Source organism: Tiliqua scincoides, chromosome 5 (assembly GCF_035046505.1).
Source record: "Tiliqua scincoides isolate rTilSci1 chromosome 5, rTilSci1.hap2, whole genome shotgun sequence".
Lineage (NCBI taxonomy): Eukaryota > Metazoa > Chordata > Lepidosauria > Squamata > Scincidae > Tiliqua > Tiliqua scincoides.
Window position 1 is genome coordinate 87,772,965 of NC_089825.1, and position 23,774 is coordinate 87,796,738.

Here is a 23,774-nt window from a genome sequence, read left to right on the forward strand (position 1 = left end):
CCGGGCTGCTGAGGAGGAGGAAGATGGCGCCGTGAGGGGGGCTCGAGCCACCGCCGCCTCCTCCTTCCAGCCGGTGAGTGAGCCCGGGGGGGTGCGGGTGCGGCCGGCGGAGCAGCGGGAGGAAGACCCAAGAGACGGCGGCCGGCTGGCTGGTGAGGGCGGGAGGAGGAGGGGTCTGTGAGGTGGGAGGGGAAACCTCGGGAGAGGTGGGGCCGAGCGCGCGCAAGCGGGGCCGAAGCATCTGGGACCGGAAGGGGGCGGGGCTAACGGGAGATCCCGCCTCCCTGGGGTACCCATCAGAATAAGCGGGGGGCAGGCAGAAGGGGGCTTGTGTTGATTGGCCAGTTGTAGGGGTCAAAGGGCATGTGGAAGGGGGCGGGGGAGCACCTGGGCCAGGGAGCAGCAGGTGCTCTGCGTTTTAGTGGCTTGAACAGCAGCCTGGGGGGAAGTTGCATCAGCTCAGGCATGTCTACTCAGAAGTAAGTCCCTTTACAGTTAATGGGGCTTACTCCCAGGAAAGTGTGGGTAGGGTTGCAGCGCCAGAGCCCTATCTTAGGCATGTCTACTCAGAAGTAAGTTCCTTTACAGTCAATGGGGCTTACTCCTAGGAAAGTGTGGGTAGGGTTGCAGCCCCAGAGCCATGCCTTAGGCATGTCTACTCAGAAGTAAGTCCCTTTACCGTCAATGGGGCTTACTCTCAGGAAAGTGTGGGTATAGTTGTGGCCCCAGAGCCATGCCTTAGGCATGTCTACTCAAAAGTAAGTCCCTTTACGGTCAATGGGGCTTACTCTCAGGAAAGTGTGGGTATAGTTGCGGCCCCAGAGCCCTGCCTTAGGCATGTCTACTCAGAAGTAAGTCCCTTTACGGTCAATGGGGCTTATTCCCAGGAAACTGGGTAGAACTGTAGCCATAGGTTGGCATAGTTAAAAGTTTATGTTCAGTTTGTAGTGTGTTTGGTTGTGGCAGATCTGTCTTCAACCTTTTACGTGCCATAACACCTATATAGCCATGGCCCCTATATCCACACACACATATATACTTGCACCAGGGATGTGTGGTGCAGGGGGCAGCAGGTGAGGCAGAAATGCAGCTGCCCTACACGTCCTGCTGCTCCTTACACCCAAGGAGGCTCTCCTTACACCTGCATCCTTGGGTGTAAGCTGGCAGGGCAACTGTGGTGCTTTAATCTGGACTACGATGGGGCAGTTGTGCCTCACCTGCCACCCCCACATAGCATGTGGTGATGGTGATGACCCACCATCAATTGCCGCCCCACTCTATCCTCCCACCCCTACTGCCACCCACTCCCCACTCCCTTAATGCCCCCCCCCCCCCCGCACTGTTTACTGTAGTCAAATATTCTTATTAGAGGGCAGAAAAAGTTACCAGGAAGCCTGGAACTAGTGGAAGCTACTTTAGTACAATACAAAGAACCTGAGCAAGACTGGGACACAGTCTGCAAGTACCTTGAAGGGGTACACAGAGGTCTCCCCCCCTTTTATCTGGTGCTGCTTTTGTCTAGTGGTCTTCAACCTTTTTCATGCCATAACCCCAATAAATATATACAGTCTGAGACTAGGGACCCACCAACAATCCGCCCCCCCACCCTATCCTCCCACCCCTGCCCTCATTGCCACCCACTCCCTGCAACAGCCTCCCAGCACTGTTTGCTGTAACCAAATATTCTTATTAGAGAGGGTAGAAGAATTTAACCATGAAGCACTAGTGAAAACTATTTTGGCATTAGTGAAAGCAATTTCAGCGCAATTGCTAGGAACCTGAGCAAGACTGGGACACAGTCTCGTAGTACCTTAAGGGGTACCCCAGAGGCCTCCTCCCCCTTTACCCAGTGGTGCTCTATTCCAGTGGTCTTTAACCTTTTTTATTCCCATAAATTGCCATGACTCCACAACTGAGGCTGTGTGACCCCATTGGGGTTTTGATCCCAAGGCTGAAAAACACTGATAGATGTTGGAGTCTGTGGGGGGAAAAGAGGAGTGGGCAGTGGCTGGAGAACACAGTGGATGTAATGCAATGGGTAGTGAGAAGTGAGTGACTGCACGTCATTAGAATAGGCATAGATTACTTGGTGGGCAAGATGGTGGGTGTTTGAACCTTGGAGGTGGAGGAGCATGTTGGGTCACCAAGACGCCAAGGGTAGGGAAAAGTGAGGTAAGTGTAGATAGCAGAGGAATGAGCATTATGCAGAAACGTGTACTTGGTTGTGAGAATGAATTGGTGAGGGACGTGGGCACAGAAAGGGGTATTTGGTTATTGAATGTAACTGATGGAGGGTTCTTGTAAGAGGAGGAGAAGGAAGATCATTTTAATTGATTCATTTAACTGAGGAGATCAGGAACTGTGAAGGACGAATACTTCACAATGGCTCTTTACAACATGTCTGCAGACTCTTCCCCCCCCATTATAAAACATTGTTTTAGAGCAGCGTAGTCCTGCTGTGATCACTTGTCTGTCTCCCTGACACTATTGCTGATGTAGGAGCCCAAGTGGATATTGATCTTCATGCTTATCTCACACCTTGGGCAGGAGCAAGAGCCTGGGGACCAGCCTGCTGCCACAATTCCCAGGATCCAGGGGAGCCCTTGATAGGAAACTGCTCTTTTATGTTGCCCTGGGACTCCTGTTTTTCTTGCAAGATGCTAATACTGGTTCCCTTTGGGAATTTGTCCCTGCTGAAATCAGTGAGACTTAAGTACAGCAATGATGATCTGGAGTGCATAGCTGTGTGTTTTCCCTCTTGAATAAGCATAAAAAGATCCTTGAGCCATTGCTTGAATGTTGGGTAGTTTTACCAAATTCCCCCTTTAATCGTGTTGGAAGCTCTGGCATGTAAAAGATGATGATGATAAAACCTCTCTTGTTTCAACTTGTGGCACTGCATATTTTGATTTGGATGTGTGTACATCACTGTGTGGTGTGTGTCTGGGCTGTTGCATGGTGGATCCTACTCCAAGATAGCCCTGGAACTGCATCTGGGAAGTGGACTCGCTGGCAACTTGGTTCAGAGCCTGCTAGTTCAATTTTTCTTGTTTTATTCTGTCTGAAAGCGGAAACACCAGTTTCTGCAGTGCTCAAAGAGCATCTGCTGACCAGTATTTCCATTGCTTAACCAGAACAAAGAGGAAAAGAAACTGTCACCATGGTCTTGCATGCACAAATGCTGCTGGGAAAAGTCATGTATCCTATTTCAATCCATCACATTTCTGTATTTGGTCTCAAGATCTGCTATGATATTTTTTTTCCAATGTCTTAAACAATGTCCAATGTCTTTCCAATGTTTTTTCCAATGTCTTGAAAGTTTTACATAGAAGGAAGCTGAAGACTTGTTAACCTGATCATGGCCCTTTTAAATTTGGATTTGCTTTGGACAGGCCAACACGTATTTTGCTTCCTTAAATGTTACACCCTTTCCTGGGTATATTTGGGGTTCCAAATATACGATTCCAAAAATGGCATCCGTTTTGCACTATCATGTCTAGTTTTGTAGACATGGCATAGTCTCTTTAGTGATTGGCTCAGGCAGCTTCCTCATGAGAAAGCCTACACCATGTCTTCCTCATAAGGAAGCTGCTTGAACCATTCACTAATGAGGCTATACTATATCTCCAAAACTAGACATAATAGGGCAAAACGGATGCCATTTTTGGAATCGGCACCCCAAATTCATATCAAACCACCATAAAGTTTGGGAAAAACTTTTCTGACCCTCAATTTTGTAGACCTGTGTTACCAGCACTGCAGAATTACCTTGTCCCAGACTGAGAACTATACTAATGTTCTCTGTTCGTTTTCAGATGGCAATGAAGTTGGGCCTTTTCAAGCTTTCTTATTCCACATTCCCCCCCCCCCCAAGGCAACAAAGTTCAGGCACATATACTCAGTGTAGTGCAAACAAGGTAACTTTTCCCATTAGTAGAGCTGTCTTTCCCATACTAGTAGACTCTGTCTATAGCTGCATGTTGTACAATCCAGATAATAATAAGCATGAAGCAGTAAAGAAACCAATAAAACAACTTCACAAACATAAAGTGATGACTCAAAATAAACTATGCAATGGTTTTCTTGTTAGAGTGAGCCCATTTCAACTTGTTATCCGTTATTCTTGATGTATTTTTGTGAGACCTTTTTTGTAAGAGATAGAACCCCTTACCACTATGATTGGTGCAACCTTAATGTTTGCATCCATTTAAAGGCTTCTCTTTGGCACTTCTGATAGTGTGTTCAGCATAGTGATGCCTGGTTCTTTTGGGAATTTAGCTTGTATGGGTTTGTCTGGAATGCTGTCCATGCTATTAGCAGAACCATCAGAACAGAAAACTTTGCACTTAGTCTGCTGGTGTAGAAGCAGCCATGGAGGCTAGAGGACTAAGTAGGTTTTTGTCGTTGGTCTGCATAGAGAAGCTTTTGGGGCCACTGTGATCGTGTGTGTTCTTTGTTGGTGGGGGAGACCTGTCCAACTATGATACTTACTGCAACAAGTCCTGGAACTGATTGTGTGAACTGGCCCTTTCTGTTTGGGGAGTTTGTTTTCACTCTTGTTCTCCTAACATGCAGAAATGAGAGTGACTGCTTTTCTGCTTGCTCTGGACACACTTCTTGCTATCAGCCTTGCCTATATGACAGGCTTATTTTCACTATAAATGAGATAAGAGCTGTGAAGTGCCTTGAAAGAGATTTGTAGTTTAATGCTTGTCTGGGGTGACTAGTTATAATTAAAAGGGACCAGAGTAATAAATTCACCTGCACTGCCAAGCTGCGTGAGCCTACTCATTTTACCAAGAGCCAGTGGAAGGCAGCACAAGGATGAGTTTCTGTTTGGCTGTTTTCTCCTCCCGGTCTCAGTGGGTTGTGGGAACTTGACAGTTTGTATGCAGCTCAGCAGTGAATGAGTAACTGCAGGTCTTGGATCCTTTTATCAGTTAAGGTCCAGTAACCTTTCAGGATAGGCAGGGGGAAGAAAAAATCATGCTCAATGCCAAGACAGTGGCAGAAGGAGGAAGCTTGTCTCTGTCATAATAATGAGGTGAGATGTTTATCTTGTTCTGTGCTGCAACCCTGAGGGCAAGAAACTTTGGTCAGTTTCAGAGGATCACCTGAACCAGAGAAACACCAGAGGATCACCTGGTTCCATTGATTGAAAAGGAACCAGGGAGGGCTGTAGCCTTGTGTCTTCCCCATGCCACTTCTTGTTCAAGTGGATTGAAGTGTTCTCTTCTTGATGTTAACTAACCATGCTTTCATATGTTGTCCAAACTTGGTGAACTGTGGTTGGTTTTATGGTTTATTCAGACAAACCAGGATCTGAAACCACAGTTTGATCCTGGAGTAATTCATGAACCACAGTCCTCAAAGATCTGATGACTTACGGATCTGTGGTTAGGTTAACATAAAACGTGAAAGTGAAGATGGAGAATGTGAACCTATTGCTCTTCTGGGACCATTGACAATAACCTAACTTTTTTTTCCTTTGAGGCTCATGGGTAAGATAGAATACCCAACAATAATGAACTGCCTGGCTTTTAGCCAGTAAATGAATTGCAAAAAGTCAGCGCTTGCTTTTGTTTACCTTTCTTCCCCTCGCCTTAAAATGTTTGACATTTTTCCAAGCAACATTTAATCAAATAAAGGAATGACAAAACAACATTAACTACGTGACTCTATTAAATAAGCTCTCTCTTTGGCATTTATTTATTTATATGGTGTTATCACCAAATGGCTTCGTCAGTACAGTACAATGTGAACCTTTTTCCAGCCTGGGCAGTATTTATATTTTTCGTGTAATCCCATGCGATTTGCAACTAGACTTCCATTTTATGTGAACTGTTCTTTTATTCAGTTTTTTGGTCTTCGAATCTTAGCTGAGATTAAAAATTAAATTTACTTTCAGTTCAGTATCAGTTCCTTTTCTTGTTTCTTTTTACCCAAGTCTTAGCGATAGTGATGAAGACATAGAAAACTATTCCAGTTAATTAGACATGTTTCCTTCTTGCAGATCCAGAGGGCAGTATGGCCGCCACTGCTGCTGTGAGCCCCAGCGAATACTTACAGCCTGCTGCCTCAACCACTCAAGTGAGTGTCTACATGTGTGTGACTTAGTAGTCGTGCTGTATGAAGATAGTGTGAACGCTTGGGCTTATGTATAAAATACTCTATTGAAGGCAAATCCTGCCTGTCCACAAGTTAGGAAAGAAGACGGGAGATGATCGCCTATAGGACTAGCACCTCCAGCCTTGTAATTAGGCCCACAAAAGTTACTAGCTTGCTAATGGACAGAACAGAACTGTAGACAGGAGTTCTACTGTTTAAGAGCTACAAAGAAAAAAGTGGTTGGGTACATGTGTGTGCATTCAATAAGCTTCTCTAAACTAGTGTGCATGTTGCTGATGTCAACCAGATCTCAATAGCGTCTGTTCTAATTGGAGGGCTCAACTCTGGTGGTTTTAAATATCCTACTCTTGCCAATTAGTGACCATAATTTTGCCTGTACATGTGGTGAATGAGAGAGGAGAAACTTCCAACAAAACTGGAGCTCAGCATCCTTTATAAATGTATCCCCAGCATCCTTTATCCACCCATACCTGGGAGTCAGTCTGAATTGCTTCTGAATAGACTTACAAAGAATTGCACTATAAGACTCTGCATGCAGCACTGGTAATCAGTTTGTCCTGGGATACCAGTGCTGTGGTTATGCAATGTGACTTTTTAGAAAAGGATTTGTCTGTAAGAAATATTTTTTCTGTTTTTAGTTGCTTTGAACTTTGAGGCTGGACTGAAGCACCCCCCCCCCCGTGTTTGTAACAGGGACTGTTGATTTGTTTGTACACTGCATTGATTAAAACAACTTAAGTAAAGATAGCACCTTTATTTTTAAAAAAATTCTCTGAAAGTAGAGCTTTCTGATGAGTAGATGCCTAGGATTGTACTATTGAATCTTTTTAGCTAGCACTTCTCACTCAGGACTTCTGGTTCCCAAACTGGTGGGTTGTGATCCACCAGCCAGGAAAGCACTTGTCCCTGCTCCTTTAAGGGGCAGGGAGGGGGGGAAGGCAGCAACACGATCCACAGGATAACGCTGCTGCTGGGGATGGAAGGGTTTTGTTTTTTTTTACTTGCCGGCAGCCAGCACCATCCTGGCTGGTCTGCAGAGCCCTCTGCAGGGCTCCCCGCACCTCCAAACAACTAAAAAAGAAAAGGGGGGGCAATTCCGGTTTTTGTCATGAAACTATAAGTGCCCACTTTTTTACATGTAAAAAACCCCCCTCCCATCCCTGGCAGCAGCACACTCCTGGGGATTGCATTGCTGCCTTCCATAGCCTCTCCTTTCCTCAGTTAACAGTGTTCCCAACTCCCTTGTAGAGGATGATAAAGGATACCAGGAGTGCTGCAAGCTGTTGCTGGTGGTGGGTAGAGTCAGGCTTCTCTTGCTGAACTTTTTCTCTGCCCCCTGCCATCGCAGGTCAGCAAAGGCTACTCCCTGGGCTGCAAAGAGATCTCATGAAGCTCTTCTGGCAGGACTCTATTGGGCTGATGGGAAGCCCAAACACCTCCCCCCCCCTTCCTTTTACACTTCCTTTGCATCAATGCAGACTGAACATGAGCAGCAACACAAACCCAGCAGCAAAAGGGGCATGAATGAGCAGGCAGGCAACTGCTCAGGCCCCAGGGCCTTGCCAAAACAGCAGCAGCAGTCTGATGTTCCTGATGTTGGGAGAAGGGAGGATACTTCCCCTGTCAGGCTCACTCTTTCTCTTTTTTCCCCCTGGTGCTTCTCCAACACCAACTACTGAAAAGGCTTGACTTTGAGAAGCAAAAGTGGCTGCATCAGCATTGCTAGCTCCCCCTCCTTTCTTCATTGCCTTCTTCTTGCCAGCGGTGCTCTGCCTTTACACTATAGCAAAAAATTTGCCTGCAGGAACATTATCGGTGCTGCTGAAGTTGCCACTACCCACAAAGGCACAGCATGAAAATTTGTTTTTGTTTTTAAAAAGGAAGTGAAAGAAAGGAAAAAGTCCTACTGTGGCAACTTGCTTATATGGAAACAACCTTCTCTTACCATTGGTGATCAGGAAGGTGTTTAAGTACAAGTCTGAGAACCGGAATTCACCCCACCAAAATTGGGGGCTTGGTCAGCATTGAAAGGCTGGGTGGAAGTAGAGCCTTTCATTATTCTTCCAGAGCTGACTTACATGTTCAGAAAAAGTATTTGGGATGGTACCCACTTAGGATTGTATTTGTGAATACTCTTGTATGTTTAAAAAATGGCTTCTATGCAGAAAACATATTAGGGAGAAGGCAAAGCTTAGACCATTTTCTATTATATGCCAGCTTTTTATTGGCATGGAGATGCCTCTGCTGCCTCAGTAAACCAGTGATTGGCCCAAGTGCCTTCTCCTTCCCTAGATTGCAAGGAGAGGAGTAGGTAAAAAGGTTTTTATTAGGTATACATTTTCCTCATTGAAAATAAATATGAAGATGTTTAATGGGTATCTGTGAGGAAAGTGGCAACCATTTGGTTTCCTTTTGGTGTTTAAAGTAACAGAATAACAGTTTCATGGAATTGGCTATAGTAAGAAGATACTGAAATAGTTAAACATTTAAGTGATTTGTTCAGTCCTCCAGTGTATGTTAGAAATGGATGCATTAGATCAGTGTTTCTCAGTGTTGGTTCCCTGCTGTACCACTTTACAAGGTGTACCTTGTACAAGGTTCAAGTTGTACCTCGGAAGTACCACTGGAAGTAACTGGCAATGGTGTCATCACCAGTTACTTCTGGATTGGGAGTCCAGACGCAACGCAACAAATACCAGAGGTAAGAGGTTTAGGGTGGCCAGGAATGCTTTTTGAGTGTGCAAAAAGTGCACATTGGGGCTCTGCCCACCAAGCTGAGCCTCCTATTACTGCTTGTTGTGTTGCTTTGTTGGTTTCGCAGGTGGCAGGGGTCTGGGGGTCCCACATGTATCACTAAACACCACCTCAAGTATTACCAGTGGTACAACTACCCCTGGTTGAGAAACACCACATTAGCTTCTCTGTGGGATTTTTGGAACAGGAAATTGAAACAGAAATACACATATTTAGGTAGACATCTTCTCCCCCCAGTACTGTTGCTGTGGAATCTGCACTGCCTTTGTACAAGGGCCCAGAAGCTTAGAGATTTGAGCTAATATCTTTAAAAAATTCCTTAAATGCAGTGTATGCTAAATCCTGGTGGCCTAACAGAGGACTCAACACTTTTTATCTTTTGAGATGAAATGGCATTAAATTTGCTTTCACCATTCTGATGTACTGTTAATTTTTTCCTTGTATGATGCTTGAATTTGCTTTTATCTTTTTTCTTTCCTTTCTACCCCCCCCATTGTTTTTCTTCTCTTTCTCTTCCCTCCTTTCAATTTTATCCTCAATTGCGCTTCCATTAATGCACTTCCATGTTTCAGATTTTATTTCATGTGAGTATTGGGGCTTGCAGGATGGGAAATCCCAATTTACATGAGTGAGAATTTTTTTTTAAGCACCTGCCTTCATTGTGCGTGTGTGTGTGTGAGAACATGCAGGATTCCTTCTGCTCTTTCGCTTCCCAGCCACAATGGAGAATCATCTAGTGCTTCAGCAAGGAGAGTCCAGTGACATTCCTGAGTATCTTCATGTGATTTTTGTTTTCATGTGATGATCTGCGGGGGTGGAGCGAAATTGGCACAGCAAATTCTTATTCTGTTCTGTTTGGGCCTTGCACAGATCTCATAAAGCAAGAGAAATACTGTAATCATTGTATCATCAAAGAGAGAGTGAGAATTTTCCTACTTTCAATGTGGGGGATAATAACGCTGGCCTGCTGTACGGCATTATGTGTCAGGATTGTGGGACAATGTATGTAGGACACTATGTATGCTCAAAAACTATTCTAAGTATTATTGTTTATGTTGAAAGCACACTAGGCTTGCAGAATGTACTAGTTTGAGGTTGAGATGTTGTGCCTGAGTCTCAGAACTGCAGAAATCTTACATGGTGTCCACGCATTGGGCTTCCCTCCTCTCCAGCTATACTATGCTGAATTGGGGGGGGAAATCTGTTTGTCTACCAGCCTACATCTAACATGTTTTTATTCCTGTCTCCTTCCACTTCATGTAGGATTCTCAGCCGTCTCCACTAGCCCTGCTCGCAGCCACATGTAGTAAAATTGGCCCTCCAGCTGTAGAAGCAGCAGTCGCCTCTCCTGCCCCTCCTCAACCCACACCTCGGAAACTGGTTCCAATCAAGCCTGCTCCTCTCCCACTGAGTTCCAACAAGAACAGCATTGGGATTTTGTCGTCGAAAGGCAACGTCTTCCAAATTCAGGGATCTCAGCTGGGGACATCCTATCCCAGTGGGCAGCTAGTGTTCACGATCCAGAACCCAGCTGTGATCAATAAAGGAGCCCGCTCACCTGCCAGTATCCACTACCAGGCAGTTCCACAGATCCAGACGGCATCTGGGCAGACCATTCAAGTACAGCAGAATTTGGCCAACCAAATACAGATTATTCCGAGTACAATCACCCCTTCCTCCTCTTCGTCATCTTCTTCCTCTGCTCATAAGCCTGTGCCAATCAAACCAGCACCAGCTCACAAGACCCCACCAACAGCTGTCCATAACGCAAGCAACGTTGTCAAATTAACTGGCGCTAGTGGTAACGTCACCCTTACTCTACCTGTGAGCAATCTAGTGAGTGCCGGGGACACCACTGCTCAGACTCAGGTTGTCCCAGAGAGTCCTTCAAAGCCAAGCAAAAAGACCCGGAAGAAAGTGATGTCACCGACCCAGACAACTGCTATGGCTGTGACAGAGCAGGTGGAGACCGTCTTAATAGAGACCACGGCCGATAACATCATCCAAGCTGGGAGCAATCTGTTGATTGTGCAGAGTCCTGGCTCTGGCCAGCCAGCAGTGGTCCAACAGGTGCAAGTGGTCCAACCCAAACCAGAACAGCAAGTGGTTCAGATCCCCCAGCAAGCCCTGAGGGTCGTCCAGGCAGCTTCAGCCACACTCCCAACGGTCCCTCAGAAGTCCCCACAGAATTTCCAGATCCAGACAACTGAGCCAACTCCCACACAGGTATTTAGGATTTCCAGTGCAGGTGGAGGCATGCCTGGAAATCTGGGCTGAAATGGTTCTTGAGAAAATCCCATGTAATACCCCACAGGGTGCATAATGTACTATTACATTTTAGTTTGCATTTCTAACCCCCATTAAAAAATTCCAGATGACTTGGCACTGCACAACCCTGATCAGTAATTTTCAATTTGCATATTAAGACAAATTTCTATGGTAGGGTCTGCCATAGTTGAGAGGTTGTGTTACCAAAAGAGCCTGGTTTAGTTATTTAGGGGAATGAGTACACCTGCTTTATTGGAACATTGGGACCTTAAGACTGGATGCAAACCAGTGTCCTGCAGAAATTCCTTTTACTTAAAGAAGAGACTGAGAGAAATATTCCAATAAATGATTACAGCTTTATTAAAAGGGACACAAAATAACTATCCAAAAGAATCAGTAAAGGACTTTTGTAATGCCTTAACCAAAGTGTTCTATAGTGGTGAGTGCAGTGTTGTGTGAGTGTATTTGGTGCATCTGAAGAAATCAGAAAAAGGGGAATAGTAGGGAAGGATTACAGGAATTCCTTCTCTGTTAGCCCCAGCTGCTAACTAAAAATGGGAAGAGAAGGGAAAAAGGGGGTGAGGGACGAGAAAGAGTTCAAAGTGCAAGACATAGCTATCTGTCTGGGCGTCTGGTCTATGAGCAGCAGTTTCTGTGAGCAGCATGTGTGGACACTCCAGAGAGTGACCATTTGCTAGTCAAACCTTCTTAGTATTTAAGGATATTGAAAAGTTACTTACATGTAAGCAGAATGCTTGGGGGATAAATGTGTAACTTAGGGTGTTTGCTTTTAATGTTTCAATAGGTAACTTGGGTATGAATGAAGGGAATTCCTCTTAACCAGGATGCAGGTAAACAGGGCTAGCAGTGTCAGCTAAAATACAGATTAGCTCTTTGGTGCCAGAGGATGTCTGGTAACTTAAAGTGAGCTTTACCTAAGTTAATGCAAAATACAGGTATAATCCAATGTTCTGGTACAAAATACAGAAGTTACTGGAATTGCATTCAGGAAAGCAAACACAAACTGAGGATACCATGGAAAACTGTCCGACAGGATTACTGAGTTTTATTCAGCTAGAGATACAACGTAGGATTATCAGTCTCCTTCCAGGATGTGTGATTGTGAGGGGAGAAAAGGGAATACAAACAAACCAAGAGTCTTGAGCTTGACCAAAGTGGGAACGAGGCCTGTAGGCCAGTGTTTTCTGGGAGAATATTTCATTTTGCCTGCTGGCATCCATATATGAAGGCCTGTTCTTGATGCCAAAGTAGCATAACCAGAAATACAATAAAATGGGGGGGGGGGATTTTCCTGTAACAGTTGCAGTTTACTTATGGGTATACCCTAGGGACTCCCATGTTCCCTAGGCTTAGGTAGTAGGCTCTGTTTCTGCTTTTGGGCAGCTTTTTGCTTTTTCTTTCTCTTTCTGGATGCAGACCCATTGATCATTTATTCATTTTGAAATTGAGAAATTTAAATACGTTTCTGAAATTACCAAATGCGGAGTGATGACAGATGGTTTTATGGAAGCAGAAATGAGCATGATGATTCACTTGGTGATTGGCAAGGGATAATTGAAGGAGGTTGGGACTGAATGACACTACCCATATTGGGAAAAGTGATTAAAAAGGTGATGAGAAGCTGCTTTTCTGTAGATTGGCTGGGTTTATATTCGGGGAAAGCACCACACTTGACTATGGTGTTCAGTTTTCAGGAAAGCTATAAAAGCTTAACAGTGACACCACCGATGCAAGTGGGATGCTGTGCACTGCATGCCTGTTTTCTACCATTCTTTTAGGTTTACTTCAAGACGCCTTCCGGTGAGCTACAATCAGTGCTACTCCAAGAAGCTCCAGGTGTCACTGTGGCCCCTTCCCCCACTGCCTCCTCTGCCATTTCCTGTAGCAGTCCTGCCCCTCGCAGTTCGCAGGTGGGAGGAAGTACCAAAAAGACAGGGGCTCGCAAAGAACGTGCCCTGCCAAAGATTGCTCCTGCTGGAGGCATCATCAGCCTCAATGCAGCTCAGCTTGCTGCTGCTGCACAGGCAATGCAGACCATCAGCATCAATGGGGTGCAAGTCCAAGGCGTTCCTGTCACCATCACCAATACTGGAGGTGGGATATGTGATGTCATGACCCTGTGATGAGTGGAGTGTGGGTATGTGATGGAAAGGCCACCTGAATGGTTTTCCTCTCTTAAAAACTGCAATCCTATGAATACTTAACATGGGAGTAGGTCCCATTTAAATCAGTGGAGCGCACTTCTGGGTAGGCATGCATAGGCTTGCTTTGTTGGAGGACCTCAGGGAAAATAGCAAAAGCATGGAGACCAGAGGGTTGGTGGTAGTGGTGGGATAAGGTCAGGGACTGCAAAAAAAAATTTGCTAGCCTGTTCTGTGCAGTGAGATAATTGAGAAAATTCAGAAAGATGACAGAGAAACTTGGGGAGCAAGCAGTGTCATTGGAATACCACAGTCCTAAGCATACTTACTGAAATGTATGTTCCATTTGGTAAAATGGGACTTAGTTCCAAGTATACCTGCTTAAGATCGGGCTGCATTCTTTCTGTTCTATACAGCTCCTATCAGTTGATTGTGCATATATTAATACCATGGCAGAAAAGTGTGTAGAACAGGGAGCTCTTCTTGGTTGATAACCCTCTTGCAGTCATTTTGTTGTTTCTAGCTTTCTAGCATTCTTAAGGTCCAATCCTACCCAACTTTCCAGTGCTGATGCTGCTGCAATGCAGCCCCAAGGTAAGGGAACAAATGTACTCTTGCCTTGAGGAGGCCTCAGTGACTGCCTTTCCACCACAGGATGCAGCACACACCCTGTTGACATTGCTGCGTCAGCGCTGGAAAATTGGATAGGATTGGGCCCTTAGGGAGGAGGTGAGGGCACTTTCTGGGGAGGTTCAAAATTGCTAGTGTGTTAAGTCACTCGCCTTCTTATCCGAGATGAGCTGCAGTTGCTGTCTGAATAAATGGGTGTGTGGCCATATCGCCTAGCCCAGTGGGTCTCAAACTTTCAGGGAGATTTACTCCCTAAGTAAGTCTTTGTGGGGGAGGGTCGAGGGCAGTTGCGTAATCCCCAGGATCTTGTCGCTAAGGGGGGTACTTTTACTTACTGTGGGCTTGGGCAAGTAGCAGGAGGTGCAGGGAGCCCCACAGGGCTCCCCAAGACTTGGAATGTTAAGAAACAGTGTGCGCAAACCACTTCTGATTTCACGCCACAGCCAGGAGGTGGTTTGCACATGCTGTTTCTCAACTTTCCTGTGAAGGGCTGTTCAACGCTTCCCACATCTCCTGCTGCTTGCCCAAGCCCGCAATAAGTAAAAGCACCCCCTCACTCCTCCCCCACCCCTTAAAGGGGTGGGGAAAACAAGTGGGTCATGACCCACCAGTTTGAGAACCACTGACCTAGCCAAAGCAGTGATTTTTTTGCAGGCCCAAAAGACTTTTGTGGCACCTGCTTTTGATCTTTTTGCCACTGAGAGAGGAATGATGGTATTACTCAAGTGTGCTTTTTGGCATCTGTCAAGGGGCATCTTAGTACATATCCCAACTGTGTGCATGATCTCTCCTGGCTTTTCAAGGTTGATTATTGGCATACGCCATTGTGATGGTGCCATGGCATTCTTCTCACCTTGGGGTTCCAGGGCAAGGTGCTCATTGCAAATGCAGCGACCTGATGGAAGCACATTATCTCACCCCTGTAGCTCTGGCCTGGAGAGGAGAAATAGAACCCCTTTGGCTGCTGCACTTGTGAGGAGCATCTCTCTCAGATGCAGCATACCATCAGACCCACCCTTCCTCTGGAGTGAGCGTCACTCTCGCCAGAGGGCAGCGGCACGCTCACTGTGGCAAGTGAAAATGTAGAAGCCTGCTGAGAGCTCTGTGAGAGGCTTGCCTCTCGTGATGTTGGGGAGGGGGAGTTTAATGGGAGGAAATGAGATGAAGGCTGTGAAGAATTGATGCACAGAGAAATTAACTCCAAGAACAAGATACAGGTCCAGCCTTGTTATACACGGATTTGACTCAACACAAATGGCCCCTGCAAATGAGAAGGATTGTGCTGATCCCTGGAGAAGGAGAAAAATGCACCCCTTTAAAATCGCAGTTTAAAAAATGCTTTTTACTGTTGCAGAGAGACAGTCATACAAGTGATTACAGGTATAACTGAAGGATCCACAGATTTTTCTATCTCAGAGCTGATGAGAGGGGCCCTTTAAAGGAAAATTTAATAATGCCAGAGAGGGCAGCCAGCTGACAATCCTTCAATCATTCTCTCTGCAGGCTTCACTCCTCCCTTCCCCCTGAGCATGTGAAAGAAGGCTAAATGGCAGTGATTATCACCTTCTCCATTCTTTCCCCCTTGCTGAGGCTCCTGGTGAAGGGAGGGATTGTTGCCTCCTAGCAAAGCCCAAGCTCCTGGAAAGAGACTAATTGCCTCTGTGCGCATTACAAAGGTCAGCAAGGCTGTTTTTAAATCACCAGAGCAAAGAGATGTTGTTTATTAAATTTATTTGCTATAGTGCATTTTTTGCCATGCAGGTGACTTCTTGGAACATGAGACTTAACCTGTATCTTGCTTGAGGCCCCTCCCATAAAGGGCTGAAAAATCTTTGGTGATTGTTCTCAAGCAGGAATTAAATACTGGCACTCAGTGTCATTTGTCTGAGTCCTGTGCAGTGCTGACACCTAAAATGCTAACAGAGGAAATGTTTAGGGGAAAGTAAACGAATGTACAGGGCATGTGGTATCTTGACTTTGCACGAAGCTTTGTTGGTGTGCCCAGGTCCTTCCCCCTGCTGAATCTGGATATGTCTCAGCTGCAGGCAGGTCCTGAACCACAGCTGCTTCCTCCCTCTTCCTGCAGGCCAGCAACAGTTGACTGTGCAAAATGTTGCCGGAAACAACCTGACCATTAGTGGCCTGAGCCCCACCCAGATCCAGCTCCAGATGGAACAGGCGCTCTCGGGGGACCTGCAGCCAGGGGAGAAGAGGCGGAGGATGGCTTGCACTTGCCCCAACTGCAAGGATGGGGAGAAAAGGTAACATCTGAAGTGCTTCCGGAACGAAACAGGGTCAGCTTCTCTACACATTACTACTCTGGGAACAGTTTCCCCAGTTCCTAAAATTTTAGGTGCCCTTAAGATGGTGGTATCTGAAGTTTCACAGGCTATTTTAAAGGCATTTGTGACATGGAGAGTGGGAGCGAATTTTGATTCATCCAGCTGTGGGAAAGATGATTGCTCAGATGACCAGTGAGAAGCTGATCAGAGAAACCTAAGGATTCATGTTTCTGTCAGCAGGTTTTCAGAGGGTGGTTTTTATCCTTAGGCAACGCAAATGTATTATATCTACTGCACGGAATCATGTATTTGCAGTTCCTGCGTTTGTTAAGCTTAGGAAAGCTTTTACACAACTAAAGTGTCAGAGTATTTATCATTTCGAAAAAGTACTAATATGTCAGTACATTAACTGGAGTATTTATATCTGCTGTCAAGGGATGATAGAAAATTCGGCCCATAAAATTTTGTTTTATGTTGTACTACTTCGTATAATGTCCTGGAAGTAGGTTTTTGAAGGTTAAGTGGCCGGACTGGGATGAACAACGCAAATCAGATTTTTGTATTGCTATAAAACTCAAATGCTTGGCTTACAGGGTATCCTGGCTTGCTTTGTAGCTTGTAACACAATTGTTTTGAATCTGGGCTATTGCTATTTCTTGTTTTTTCCCCTCTAAGTTCAGTGTACAGTTTTATTTTCTGTACTTCAGTCTTTCAGCAGAACATGTATATTGTGTAAGTTTGTGCCTTGTTCAGTTTATACTCCGAATATTTGTGTGTTGTACATACTTCTGTTCATAACTTGTAATTATTTTTATTTACGAGTTTTGCTTGTAAATAAAATTTTTGGCTGTGCAGGATGAGGGGACCTTTTCTGGGAAGAGGGGTTACTGCTGCTGAGGTTGTTGCTGTGATGGTATCTGGGCTATCTGTCAGGATAACTGAAGACGTTTTGGGTAATTGCTGGGGACAGTGGTGTAAAACTCTAGGCTGTTGCCAGCTTAGTCAGGCTTCTGGAGGCCTTGCAAGAGGAAGGGTGTTGATTGCAGGATAATCACTCAGGCAGCTCTGAGTCATTACTGAGGAAAGTGCCAAGGAGGCTCCAGGTGACTGCCAGAATGACCACTGCCTTCCAGAGAAAAAATTGGCATTCCTTGAGTCACTACCGAAGGAAGGAGTTTGCATTTCATAGGCTCCTGCTGCCTAAAGACATGTTTGTAATAATAATAAATAACAATAATAGGTATTTATATACCGCCTTTCTTGGTCTTTATTCAAGAATTTATTCAAGGCAGTTTACATAGGCAGGCTTTTATTTAAATCCCTTATCGAATAGGGATTTTTACAATTTCAAAGAAGGTTCTTTCTTTCAAGAACAACTACATTCAAGGTGTTTCATTCCGATCTGGCTTCACATTCTGGCCTCCATCCTCCCACGCTCAGAGCAGATGGAATTGCTCGGCTTCAGCTTGTCAGCTGCTCCAAGGTCGCATGGTGCCGGTGGCCTCGAACTGGTGACCTTGTAGATGTTATCTTCAGGCAGACGGAGGCTCTACCCTCTAGACCAGACCTCCTGCCAGACCTCCTTGTAGAAGCACTTGTTGGAAGTGGGTGCAAGAGATCATGAGGTATTGTCAGATTTGGACATAGCACTCGCTGTTTCAATCATCCTGCTGCTCAAACTGGACCGGAGGGAATCAGCAATGAGGTCTCTGAACGCATTTGGAGTTGGTGTCTTTCTGTACTTGGGCTACCACCTTTTTCTTTTGATCCAGGTTGGGGGATCAGGGGAAGAAGAGGCATATTTGCCATGTGCCTGAGTGTGGGAAGACCTTCCGCAAGACGTCCCTGCTGCGGGCCCATGTGCGACTGCATACGGGCGAGCGCCCTTTTGTCTGCAACTGGATCCTTTGCGGGAAGCGGTTCACGCGCAGCGATGAGCTGCAGCGGCATGCCCGAACACATACAGGTTGGTCATTCCGTTCCTTCTTCAGCTTCCTGCTCTACTCCTGCTCTATACTGCCCTAAGAATAGTAATGGGATAGTGAAAGAATTGTGCAAATTGCTTCATGTATGTTATCTCACTCATCCTTAGAACAGCTATGTAGGGCCTGCTGGTGGTGTTTAGATGTAAGATGTAAGTGGCCTAGTTCTCATTGTGTCTGGGCTGTACCACTTCAGGCAGCAGGTAGGTACTCATGCTGTCCTGTACAAAAAAACAAACAAAAACCTGCATAAAAAAATAGCATGTTGGGGGAAAGTTAAGCTAGACTCAGTCTCCCTAATGTGCTTCTCTTTGATCTGCTGGGTTTGTAAGAAGCATTTAGTTTTGCACGCTCCCACCTGCAGTCTGAAGTGGTGCAACTCTGACAGACGTTTACCACTTTGGAAAGAACTGAGCCTGTGTCTTCCCCAAGGCCACCCAGTGAGTTGATGGACCACAGACTCACCACCAACACTTTGCACCAGCTTCTCACAAGATAATTTCTTGCTGCACCCCTAGTTCTACTCTGGTTAAATATCAAGCTTGCTGTTATCAGTACCCCTGGTTTCTGTTGACTTTGCACAACCCAGGTTGTACAGTGGCTGTGGAGAGGCCCATGCATTCCTGCCTCTTTCCATGAAAGAAAGCATGAAGGCAGTATCCCATTGGGTGTGTTCTCCCCCTCCCCTCCAGCTAATACTCAGAACCTCTTGACATGGAGGCTCCACTAGCTTCATGAATTTGTGTAATCCTTTTTAAAGAACCCTCCCTCTGAGCTAGTGGCTGTTACTTTTTTTTGTGGCAGTGAACCCTGCCGGTGACTTTATATGTTGTCTGAACTCTCCTGTGTGTATGCATGCTCAACAGCGCTCTTGTTTCCTCCTTTGGACAGGTGACAAGCGTTTTGAGTGTGCCCAGTGCCAAAAACGCTTCATTCGAAGTGATCACCTGACGAAGCACTATAAAACTCACCTGGTCACCAAGAACTTGTAGTGCTGGATGCAACCAGGGAAGAAAAGTGGGGGAGCAGTGGGGGTGTTGGTGACCCCTCGCCATGAAGAATGGGCTTTGCGAAGGACAGAAAAATGCCCAAGTAACACTTCTGACTGGGGGTATCTGCTTTCACAGACAGTTCTGCGCAGGAAAGGGAATAACCGTCACTGTTCCTTCCATCAAATGGTCTTCATCTTCTAGGAACTTCTGGGAAAGGTGCTTTAGATGCTGCATTTTCCAACCTGGGATGAAGGAGCAATGATGCTTGCGAATGAATTGGCTGAAGTAGGCACAAAGCCTAGGGAAGGGAGTGGGAACAGGAAGGCAGAGCTTGTCTGTGCACCAGCCTGGGGAGCAGCAAAGCAAATGCCCTACTCCACTGCAGGAGAGGGCCCCTTTGTGCATTTGGTAGTAGCACCAGTGAAGCTGTACTCCACTTGTAGTCTTGACTCCCCCTTCCCAGCTTGTGAAGCTTTTAAATGGGGAAGGACTTTTAAATAGGGGCACCACCCAAAATGGGACTCTCTGCATCCCTCCCAGCACATTCCTACTTTATATTTAAAATTATAAATATCTATAAATATATATATCTATATATAAACTCCTTAGGAAGCCCCTTGTTTTTTCTATGGAGAATGTTGCCTTATTTTTCCCCCCAGTTCCAAATTATGTATTGTGAGCAGTTTTTGGTTTTTTAAAAAATTCTTTTTAGAACAAAAGCAAAATCTTGCCCTGTGTTTAAAGAAGTATGTGCAGTCCAAAGTCCCTGTTCTAACACAAAAGTTAACACACCTAGGCCATGCCATTTATGGGCTTGTGAACCGGTTATTATCTCTGTACACAACAGGGGCTTCTGGGGTGTTCATGGCAGCAGCACTTTTTTTTCATAGGAGAGAGTGGGAAAAGGTCCATGCGTATACCAGAGCTGCTGGAGTATACCACTATGCATATACCAGAGCTGCTGGGTCACAGCCATGTGTCCTGATCCAGGGAACACAGCCTGCCCAGGTGCATGGGCAACTGTGTGGCATGCAGTTCTACCTTTGCCTGGTTCCGCAGGTTTCTGTGCATCTGGTGCTGTAGATCCACATCTGGAAAGAGATCTTCATTGCATTGGGGCACTGGGCTGCAAACCTGTCCAAGGTTGTATGCTCTGTAAACCCTGCCTGACACAATCTCCGTGCTCAAATGCAAGCATTGTTTTTCCAAAAAATTTGATTTTTCCCCCCTTCCTCTTTTTGTTCTTTTTGCGTCATTGATTTTCTTTCCAAACAAACTGGTGTGTCTTTCCTTTTTTCCTCCTCCTCCCTTTTATAATGCCTCCATAACAGCCCTTTCTGTGTATTATAGTGTATATTGTATCATAGACTATATATATTGCGTTGTGTTTCCTACATGTTTCAAAAACATACAGCTTGTTATTTTTGAGCTTTTAAATTAAAAAAAAATCCACTTTATTTTTTAGTTGTAACTGCTTGAAGTAATTTTTTTTAAAGTGGCTAATCCATGTTGTGTTTTTATTATTGATGTAATTTAGCTGGCCAGAATGGAGCTAGTCGGAAGTGGTAAAAGGGGAGAAACAATCACATTTCTTTACAAAGAGATTTAGTTGTTGGAAGCAAACCCAATTACAGTTTGGGAACAAAAGGATCCTTTTTGTTTTAAGTGTGGAGAATAGGCATATTTAGGTAGCTTGCTAAGTGGTACAGGAGACTGCTAGAGTGGCATATAGAACCCACTCACCACACCCCGGCCTTTTCACATTTCAGGCTTATATTGAGACTTGCTCAAACACATTTGTCTTGCAAATAAGAAACTTAATTGACCAAAATTCTGATTTTCAGATATGTGCCTCTTCCACTTTGTGAATAGTGATATTATTCACAAAGGCATCCAAATAATGTGTGAAAAATGCTTTTCACACGTGAAAACACCCCAAAACTTTGGCCTGGTCCACATACTATACAGGAGTGTGCAGTACTGGTGTAATCAATATGTTTAGTATGTTGATGGATTTTACATGTTGCAGCATTGGCAAAGTTAAGTGGTCATGGAAAGGCAATTTCAAGTTGCCACTGCCTGTTTCCCATATGTCACACAGGCTGTATAAAGCTTGCTTATGTTTCCAGGATTCTCATTAAGAAACACTTCTTGTAAGTTCAAGCCAGGGGGAAGTTCTCCTGCATGAGCTTCATTGAAATGAGTGGTATAACAAGGGTATTTGCACAGGAAAACGTCCCCCTGGATTATGCCCTATGTAGCATATGCATAAGCTGTCTACCAAGAAGCCAGCTTCTTCTGTGTGGGCTCGCAATAAACTTGATCCTGTTCCCCTTATGAAGCTAATAGCCCTCAAGGTCCTATCTATTTCACCATCTTTTTTTTCTTTTTTTAAAGGTTGTTTTAAGGGCCAGGAGAAATAAACCCATATTATTGCACTCCATTTTTGAGGCTTGTCTTATTTACTATGAAATACAACATTCATTAAAAGCTAATGTCTTGGCATAATCTTGCTACAGCAAGTGGGGGCAGAGATGACTGATACAGCCCAGCTCATAGGAGATTTTGGAACAAAAAAGAAGCTCAGATGCCACAGGTGGTACCTGCATTAATTTTCCTTCTCAGTAAAAAAAAATTTTTTTAAGAGGGTCATGGACAAGTTACATACCTTGAAGAATCTTGTCTAGCTTGATGTGAAAAGTTTTGAGTGTGAACTGCTGGTATATTTAAAAAAATATCTGAGAGTGGGTTGGGTTTCAAGTGGGCAGGCCTGTTACTTAGGGCATGTACTTTGCACATAGAAAGCACTGAAGCAGTGGTTTCTCAAGTTCAAGGGTTCCCAAGTTACGGGGCAGGGAAAGTCTGAGGCATTGGAAGAGCTGTTAGAATAGACTACAGTAGCTTGCTAAGATGGGCAGCCGCTCATCCTTAGAAATGATAATTGGAGTCACCACCCAAAAACTGACCCAGGGTGATGTATTTCACTCCAAGCATCCAAAAGAATGAGATCATTCTACTTGCTCCAAACTTGAGAAGGGACTGTAGCTTAGTGGTAGAGTACATGTTGAAGATCCTAGTTTCACTTCCTCAGTGAAAAGGATCTCAGAGCCCAATCCTGAGCTCGGCACTCCGGCTTTCCACTGGAGCGCACTGCTGCAAACGTGCCATAAGGCACATCTATGAGGCTTACTGCCGGATCAGCGCCTGTGCTAACCCAGCGCTGGGCTAGTGCTGGCCGGGCACCCGTCCTCCACTGCTCGGTGGTCTCACAGACCGCCAAGCCATGGCACAGTAAACAGGCGGGGAGGAGGCATTCCAGGGACGGGGAAGGTATGGGGAGGGCAGAGAGAGGGCAGGTGAAAGGCGTGCCGGGTAGGCAGGCAGGATGGGCGCTGGTCCCATGGTGCTCTGCTCCACTGGTTCCAAGGCGTTCATGTGGGGCTCAGCGCCCTACACGAACGCCTTTACCGTAAAGTGAAAGTGAGTAGTCCCATTGCAGGGCTGCTTCCCTTACCCAGGAGAAGGGGGATGAAAGTCAGGGGATGAAAGCTCAGGATTGGGCTGCCTGTTGTGTTGGGAAACATTCCAACTTGCTAAGGTCTGCATGAGACTGCATGAGAAGTGCAACCAGTAGAGCAGAGATGAGCGGAACAAGACCTGGAGCTGGCTAACAATCTGGTCTTAATTCTTCCTCTCATGCATGCACAGACAAACAGCAGCCATGTGTATAGGGGTAAGGTAGGAAGGGCACAGGGGTATGTAGTTCTGCAGAGCTGGAATCAAATGATGGTAATAAGTAGGCATTACAGTCCTCTGCATAATTGCCATATCCCCGAAGTGGCCCTTAAGCCAAAATTTGCCTACTCCTGCAGTAAATAGTAATGGGGAAAATGGACCATGATCTGCTTCTGTAGAAGGGAGCTTATGAGTGTGTTTCATAGCCACCCACTGCAAACTAGGATAGCTCATAGGAAACTGGCTCCATTTGTCAATATGGTTAGGCAGGCAGGAACTCATCAGTGTCCTCTCCATCCTACTATCTAAAAAAAGACAGTAATACAAAATGGTCCTTTTTTGCTACCCTTTGAGGGGCTCTTGGCAAGTCCTGCTTGTAGTGATGTTCAGTCCATTTTGACTATCGTGGAAGATCATTTTCTTAACTGCCCTCCGAGAGGTCCCACATTTGCTGTTGATCACTGCATTGAAATTACAGCTTCTCCTGCAAGTTTTGGTGACGTATTCTGGACAGGGTGAAGGATGGTGAGAGAACAAAGACAAGAGAATTAGGACAGTGACGTACTGAAAATGGAAGTCAAAGTTGTGTGTGCTCAAGTCTAAATTCTTCAAGAAGAAATGCACAGTGAAGCTAAATATTATAGTACGGGTGGTTGTTCTGAGCTTCCACTGTATTGTGACATACACCTGCTCACTGAGTTTGAAATTCAACTTCCTAGGAATCTTAGTTTTTTTATTTTTTTAAAAAAAGGCCTTAAGTTTGCAAAGGTGCATTTGAAAGTATGGGCTCAGCCTGTGTGATTTGAAACAACAAGAGGATGTCAGTGGTATGTGTTTGTG

At 45.3% G+C, this 23,774-nt stretch overlaps 2 protein-coding genes across 7 annotated transcripts in view; one reads left to right on the forward strand and one right to left on the reverse strand.

The window, feature by feature from the left end:
• SP2 (Sp2 transcription factor) lies at positions 1 to 21,658 on the forward strand. Of its 4 annotated transcripts, none has more exons than XM_066627655.1 (7): positions 1 to 73; positions 6,014 to 6,090; positions 10,147 to 11,109; positions 12,951 to 13,266; positions 16,030 to 16,204; positions 17,998 to 18,191; positions 19,099 to 21,658. In XM_066627655.1, the coding sequence occupies exons 2-7, from the start codon at positions 6,028 to 6,030 to the stop codon at positions 19,197 to 19,199; spliced, it is 1,812 nt and encodes a 603-aa protein (XP_066483752.1). In that variant the 5' UTR covers positions 1 to 73; positions 6,014 to 6,027; the 3' UTR covers positions 19,200 to 21,658. The 4 variants fall into 4 exon arrangements, with proteins under 4 accessions (XP_066483752.1, XP_066483755.1, XP_066483753.1 ...); XM_066627658.1 differs by lacking the exon at positions 1 to 73 and adding an exon at positions 115 to 152; XM_066627656.1 differs by lacking the exon at positions 1 to 73 and adding an exon at positions 390 to 479.
• LOC136651361 (uncharacterized) overlaps positions 20,168 to 23,774 on the reverse strand; it is a 16,258-nt gene continuing 12,651 nt past the window's right edge. For all 3 annotated transcript variants that reach the window (XM_066627662.1, XM_066627660.1, XM_066627661.1), the window contains one exon: positions 20,168 to 23,440. In XM_066627662.1, the coding sequence (XP_066483759.1) occupies positions 23,277 to 23,440 (164 nt within the window). In that variant the 3' untranslated portion in view covers positions 20,168 to 23,276. The remainder of the gene's footprint in view (positions 23,441 to 23,774) is intronic.